At 30.7% G+C, this 8,331-nt stretch overlaps 1 protein-coding gene across 1 annotated transcript in view; it reads left to right on the forward strand.

Annotated features, from left to right (window-relative positions):
* The window catches only part of LOC108778957 (neural Wiskott-Aldrich syndrome protein-like), a 2,843-nt gene extending 1,865 nt beyond the window's left edge, over window positions 1-978 (forward strand). Inside the window, exon 4 of the mRNA XM_018546287.1 lies at window positions 910-978. Within this exon, the coding sequence (XP_018401789.1) occupies window positions 910-911 (2 nt within the window). The 3' untranslated portion in view covers window positions 912-978. The remainder of the gene's footprint in view (window positions 1-909) is intronic.
* Window positions 979-8,331: the final 7,353 nt, after the last annotated feature.

Below are 8,331 nucleotides of genomic sequence, written 5' to 3' on the forward strand. Positions count from 1 at the left end.
GTTTCTGATACAACTTATGATTGACTTCCAAGCCTTGTTTATTTACAACAATGTTTCGCTACGCAAAGCTTGTAAATAAACAAGCCGCACGAAAGTACACGCTATTATGAGGACCCGATGTTAAATCATTAGTATTAGTTGAGCTTTGGCGTTAATTGCGGTCAATAGTATAATAGATTCTTGTTCTTATTTTTTGATATTAGTAAAAATGCGTACTGTTGAGAAGAAAATTTTTCTTCTCAAGAGAATATTCTCTTCATGTGTTGGTGAGTGAAAAATTTTCTTCTCAGCAGTACGCATTTTCACTAATATCAAAAAATAAGAAGAACAAGAATCTATTATACTACTGACCGCAATTAACGCCAAAGCTCAACTAATACTAATGATTTAACATCGGGTCCTCATAATAGCGTGTACTTTCGTGCGGCTTGTTTATTTACAAGCTTTGCGTAGCGAAACATTGTTGTAAATAAACAAGGCTTGGAAGTCAATCATAAGTTGTATCAGAAACTGAAATTTAATGTGCCACGATCGTATCAATATTGGTATATTAGATAATGTTATATATATATATATATACTTATGTATATATATATATATATATACTCATTGATATATATGTATATATACTTCAACTACAAATTGTATATGGCATGGGCATTGAAAAAAAGAAAAAATAGCAAGAAATGGGCATATCTAAAAAAATGTATCTTTTTCGATTTTCTGTTCAACGGGGATTGTTTTTATATGTTAGCAGAAGTTACTTCACGTCGTTAGTTTCGGGGTGCAAGGCTGCTTTATTCAAATTTTTTTAAAAACACCGTGTATAAGTGGTAGATAAGCTAGTATGTTATATATGACGCTGTATGTGTATAACAGTCCCAAATAAATATTATTTTGTGGTTACAGAAACCATCCGGCATCGAACTTGTTTTCAAGTTGACAAAACGGCTAACCTGCTCGCCGAGCAAATCAACATATTGATTGTTACTTATACAAATCCAATCAATCACTCCGCAAGCATAATAACCGCTTTGCCGTCTTGAACTCATCCATTACTTTTCGTGGCTCGCAGCGCTTGAAGTGGGAACTATGATCCAAACTCTGCTCATCAGGGTTTACAGATGCAATAGCATCAATGATAACTAAAGTTATTTGTGAAAAAGTATAAGAATAATCTTTTAAAACTATATCTGTTTATTCATGTAATTTTTGTTTTAAGCTGTATAATACAACACAGTATTTAATATTCATGTAATTTTTGTTTTAAGCTGTATAACACAGTATTTAATTATTATAACTGACGTTACTTGTGTGAATGTGAAAAAGTATGAGAACTTTTAATAATCTTTGAACTGTGTCTGTTTATTCATATATAATTTTTGTTTTAAGCCGTATAATGCAAAATATAGCTGCGTTTTATTTTTCTAAAGACATTGAATATATAAGAACTTCTCTTTTAATATGAAATTTATTAGTTTTAAGCCATATGATATTTAGCATAAAAATTATACATTAAATGTTAACACTTAATATGTGAATTTTCAAATACATATATATATATATAAAAATTTACTGCGATATCTTGAAAATCAAATCGTTTCATTTTATTAATATTAGATAGACCCTTAATTTCCCTTAATTTCTCGACGGCGAATAACTAGAATAGTTCCTCGATGGTGAATATCTAAACATCCACTTCCTCGACGGCGAACTCATTTTCTCAACAGTTTCCTCGACAGCAAACACCTAGACAGCACCTAGACGCTTAATTCCTTGACGGTTATCTAGAAACGGCGAACACCTAGACGCTCATTTTTTATACGACAAACACCTAGACACCCATTTCCTCGAAAATGAACTTAGGCACTCTCTTCATCGAAGACGAATACCTAGACATCCACTTCCTCGAAGGCAAACACCTAGACACCCATTTCTTCGACGACGAACACCTAGACACCCACTTCCTCGATAGCGAACACCTAGACACTCATATCCTCGACGGCGAACACCTAGACACTCATTTCCTCGAAGGCGAGCACCTAGACACTCACTTCTTCGACGTCGAACACGTAGACACCCACTTCTTCGAAGGCGGACACCTAGACACTTAGTTCCTCGAAGGCGAACACCTAGACACTTTGTTCCTCGAAGGCGAACACCTAGACACCTATTTCCTCGACAGCGAACACCTAGACACTCACTTCCCCGAAATCAAACCTGTAGACACTTACTTCCTCGACGACGAACATATAGACAACATCTAGACACTTAATTCCTCGATATACATACATATAGTGAATACCTGGTACCTAGATATAGTTTCTCTATATTTCGATATTTCAATTTTAATATTTATATATACATAATAACATTATATACATATTATTAATATAATATTTTATTTTTAATTATAAGATTTATAAACCGCGCGCATGTCATAACCATGCAACACTGGTCTGCTGGTTAGATATAGATAGATAGAGTGAAATGATAGAATACATAGAGTGAGATAACACATAAAGTCAAAGGCCCTCTATTATCGAAAAAACGAGATGGACATTTTCTCTGGTCGACGATGACAATAATAACGACGTATCTTAAAAATTGAAACGTGAAAATTCACAGATCCGGAATTTGCGTCGCGATATCTCCGCTCGTAGGGCACGTAGAAAAAAAATGAAAGCACTTTTATTATACAATTTTAGTATTTCCTGTCGATTGAGCGTATGTAGAACTTGATCGGTTCAGCCGTTACTGAGATCTGATCATCTCGACCCCGAAAAATTACCAGTTTCGCGTAAAGGAGGCACGGCAGTGTCGCGCGCTTGGCTTAGCGCCGAGACACTACCGTGTCTCCAGATAAGAATACAGTGCAATCCCTTACAGAAATTTCATGATAATCAGTGCAAACTAATACCTATTTCATACCTATGCAAACTAATGTTTTCAGTCGCATTAGGCGCATTAGGCTTTTTGCCACATAAATAACATATCTTGACCATTTTTGCCTGTGTACAACAGCACACATCTAATAAGCATAACGAGCATAACCTGTTCGCGTCATCTCACTGATCGCACTCTATTTTCCTATTGGCGGATGCAATCAATCCAACGCATGCGCACAACACTCAAAGTACTCTTAGAAAGAGAGGGAAATATATATTCCCGCACCGTGGTTCTGGGACCGCTTCCTCTCACTCCCTCTTATAGGCACTAGCCATATAGTAGTATTACATATATGTATATAATATTCACTCTTTAACATATCTTATATATGATCGCACTAATAACAGCGAATAGCTCTCATTAGCCGATTTATTCTTGTTATTTGAAACTTTCGAGAGTCTTCTTTAATTGATTTGTTGAATATACGCTGGCTGCAAGATGCGTTTGTTACTTTCAAATTAATATTTAAATGAAGAACTTTGTGAAGAATATCACTACGTCGACTTGCCAACAGAGGTCTATGGTTACTCATGTCAATTCTCGCAAGTGCCGAATTACATGAATATCTGTTTATATAGAACTTCTTTCTAACATCTCTCCCAGGCGTCTAAGGTAGGCTCCCACTACATTATCTTACTGATGAGTCTAGTAGTGGGAAGCCGAGACGAAACGCCAACTTGTGATATTCTTCACAATTCTTATTTTTCTTAGATTTAAATTTATTTCTACTTTAATATTATAAGTTTAGAATTTAATATGTCTTTCAACATATTATTAAGATCCAATTTTAAATGCTATAAGCATCAAAAATTGTGATATTACTACGGTAGTTGATTAGATTTGCGTTTAAAGTCCGACGGATGTTCGGCACGCAACGGGGGGGAACTATACTTACGTAGTATATAATATTAGGGTGACCATAAGATATATTTGTGAAGTAGGACATTTGTAGTGAAAAAGTAGTACAAAAGTAGTACACCACCGACCAAAAAAGAAAAAAGATAAAATAGATATACATACAATGCATGACATAAACCGGCTTTTGGTATACATGACATTGCATCAATTATATATTTCATAAATAATTAATATAAAATAGGGCTACGAGCCAAATATTAGTTAAAATATAAAGGTCTTAGTAATAAACAATCATTAATTAAAAATAAATATAAAATTTAATAAAATTCAAAAACAAACGTTTCAACCTTAATTAGGTCATTCTCAATGTTAAGAACCAACTATCGTTAACGATGTACAATGATATTATAAAAATTAAAACGAATACATAATCAAATACGAAAAAACATGTATAAAAATTCTGTGATATGGGTATTTTCAATCTCACTCGCTATTGAAGACATAATTATATCGGCGCAAAATGTCGAGAGTCCATCAACAAAGCAAGACATCAAATAATGTAAATTGTGACTTCACATTTCTAAATAAAATAGTAAAAAAACAATGTCAGTAATAGATAAAAATAATAAAAAAAGAAATATAAAGAAAAGAATATAATATAAGAGTCAATTAATCAAATAGTAATAAAAACAATGTCAGTAATAGATAAAAATAATAAAAAAAGAAATATAACGAAAAGAATACAATATAAGAGTCAATTAATCGAATAGTAATAAAAACAATGTCAGTAATAGATAAAAATAATGATAATAAAAAAAGAAAAATAACGAAAAGAATACAATATAAGAGTAAATCAATCAGCAAAAAAGTCAATTCACAAGGCAATAAATTGAAATGAATATAATGAAAAACTACAACGAAAGTCACTTATATCCATTTTGTTAATTTAGTAACAAATAAATTAAAATAAAATCAATTACCTTGTAATATCGTATCAAGTTAGAACAATGCGAATAGAGACCCATTTTAAGATGTTGATAATAAACAATTTAAAATCAGAATAACCGAACATCTCAAGTACAAAGGAAGTACAAATGGAAATAAGGGGAAAATTAGGAAGGGGTAAAAGTGTAATAAAGTGGGAATAAAAGTGAAAAAGATAAGGAAATTTACGAAGGAGAAAGAGAGTTTATTATCTGAGAATAAGATTCTGGTAAAGCCTCTGTATCATTTTGTTTATTAAGACCCTGTTTTTGCCTTTTGATGTGAATCATTTCAGACACCAATCTCTTATTGTAAGACGATTCAATGTCTAAAATTTGGACATCATCCCATTTAAAATTGTGGTCAAAGTTAATACGATGGTCAGTAATAACAGAAGGAGAACCTGTTCTTTTTCTAATGTCAGACATATGTTCTTTTAGTCTAGTACTAAGTTTTCTTTTAGTCTGACCAACGTAGCTGGCTTCACAATCATCACAGGTAATCTTATAAATAACATTGTTATTAGAACAATGTTCTAATTTATCTTTACCTCTTTTAATAAAACTTTTTAAGGTGTTAGGAATTGAAAAGGCTAATTTACACTGAAACTTGCTGGAGATGGGAAGGAAGCTTTCAGATATGGATTTAACGTAAGGTATTGTGAAATATTTATCTTTCACATGAAAATTATGAGTATTCTGTTGATTATGTATGTGATATTTAATTCTTTGATCAATAGTGGAGAATATAAGGGAAAGAGGATAGGAATTGTTTAAAAAAATTTTTATGGCTTCAGTTATATTCTTTTGTTGGAACCGAGGATGTGCTAAAAGTAAAATCTTGTCAATAAAACTAATAATAATGCCTTTTTTATGATTCATAGGATGGTTTGAGTGGAAATTAAGGAATCTACCTGAGAATGTTTTTTTGTGAAAATTGTCAAAAATAATTTTGCAATTATCAACAATAATAGTAGTGTCAAGAAAGTTTAATCTGTTATCACTGCCAATCTCCATAGTGAATTGCAATCTTCCATGCAAGTATGCAATTGAAAGTATTAAGTGTGTCATCTACACTATCAGGCGGAATAGCAAGAACAATGTCATCAACGTATCTATAATAGAACAATGGTTGTGCCGACAAACAATTAATAGCTTGTTCTTCCAAGTCCTGCATTACTATATCTGCTAAAATTGGTGAAAGTGGTGAGCCCATTGGAGTACCGAAAACTTGTTTGTAAAATTTACTATTAAAAGTGAAAAAAGTTGAATTTAAGACATGGCTAACAGCAATAATAAATTCATTTTTAGGAATATTAGTCTTAAGAGAAATGTGACATCATCTTTTTTCTATGCCATCCATAACTAAATTAAAAGGAATATTTGTAAAAAGGAAAACAACATCTAATGAAGCTAGTAAATAATGAGAATCAAAATGAGTACCTCTTAATTTGTTAACTAATTGTAAGTGGAAACTATCTTTGATATGGCTAGGAGCTGGTGGAGTGCTAACATTAATTATATTGTGTAGGAAAAGGGAAAGGTAATATAATGGATTATTAATAGAAGACACTATAACTCTCAATGGGTTCCCATCTTTGTGTATTTTTGTTAAACCATAAGCTCTTGGAATAATACCGTCAGTTGTAAGCAGTAATATATGTAAATCAAAAGGCACATCAAAAGGCAAAAACAGGGTCTTAATAAACAAAATGATACAGAAGCTTTACCAGAATCTTATTCTCAGATAATAAACTCTCTTTCTCCTTCGTAAATTTCCTTATCTTTTTCACTTTTATTCCCACTTTATTACACTTTTACCCCTTCCTAATTTTCCCCTTATTTCCATTTGTACTTCCTTTGTACTTGAGATGTTCGGTTATTCTGATTTTAAATTGTTTATTATCAACATCTTAAAATGGGTCTCTATTCGCATTGTTCTAACTTGATACGATATTACAAGGTAATTGAATTTATTTTAATTTATTTGTTACTAAATTAACAAAATGGATATAAGTGACTTTCGTTGTAGTTTTTCATTATATTAATTTCAATTTATTGCCTTGTGAATTGATTGATTTACTCTTATATTGTATTCTTTTCGTTATTTTTCTTTTTTTATTATCATTATTTTTATCTATTACTGACATTGTTTTTATTACTATTCGATTAATTGACTCTTATATTGTATTCTTTTCGTTATATTTCTTTTTTTATTATTTTTATCTATTACTGACATTGTTTTTATTACTATTTGATTAACTGACTCTTATATTATATTCTTTTCTTTATATTTCTTTTTTTATTATTTTTATCTATTACTGACATTGTTTTTTTACTATTTTATTTAGAAATGTGAAGTCACAATTTACATTATTTGATGTCTTGCTTTGTTGATGGACTCTCGACATTTTGCGCCGATATAATTATGTCTTCAATAGCGAGTGAGATTGAAAATACCCATATTACAGAATTTTTATACATGTTTTTTTCGTATTTGATTATGTATTTGTTTTAATTTTTATAATATCATTGTACATCGTTAACGATAGTTCTTAACATTGAGAATGACTTAATTAAGGTCGAAACGTTTGTTTTAGAATTTTATTAAATTTTATATTTATTTTTAATTAATGACTGTTTATTACTAAGACCTTTATATTTTAACTAATATTTGGCTCGTAGCCCTATTTTATATTAATTATTTTTTAAATTTATTGAGCCTTGTTATATACATATTTTTTAATATATTTCATGTTTTACTATTTAACACGTTTTCCATATCTTTATACCTTCTTTATAAATAAAAATCTTAAATTCTATTATTTATTACAAGAACATTTTAATCACGAGTTTTAACACAGGTTTTTTCGTTAAAATATTACATCATTAACGACTTACTGTAAATCATAATATTTATATTGTAAATATAATTGTAATAAGTCTAATGTAAAGTCTTACATTTATTATTTCTTATATTTATATCTGATCCACCAATCTCTGATAATAAATCTTCTTGAAGAAGATGTGCGTAAAATTCTGAACACGTAACATGCTTTAGGTTGAATTGCACTAACATTATTCCTTTTACTGATTCTAAAAGCAGTCGATTTCTTTCATCAGTCTATTGACTTGGTATTAACTAGATATTCACGAACTCGGCTAGGGCATTTAAGAGAGAGAAGCTGAGTGCAAAAAGTGTAAAATCGTTCTCCAGTTTCAAAAGTAGTAAAAAAAGAGTACACATAGAAAACCCGCCCGGACGCCCGCAAAAAGAGTACATGTCCGGAAAAAAGAGTACGGATGGTCACCCTATATAATATTCACTCTTTAACATATCTTCAGGGAACGGAAAGTTACTTTTTAAAAGTAACTAGTTACAGTTACTCGTTACCGAGTAAAAAATGTAACTAGTTACAGTTACAGTTATCGCTTTTTAAAAGTAACTCGTTACAGTTACCGTTACTTGAAAAATAACTTTTCGTTACTTTTCCGTTACTTTTTTAAAATCAATTAAAAAATGTATTTTTGCATTTTTTTT

This window comes from Cyphomyrmex costatus, unplaced genomic scaffold, assembly GCF_001594065.2.
Source record: "Cyphomyrmex costatus isolate MS0001 unplaced genomic scaffold, Ccosl1.0 scaffold532, whole genome shotgun sequence".
Classification (NCBI taxonomy): Eukaryota; Metazoa; Arthropoda; class Insecta; order Hymenoptera; family Formicidae; genus Cyphomyrmex; species Cyphomyrmex costatus.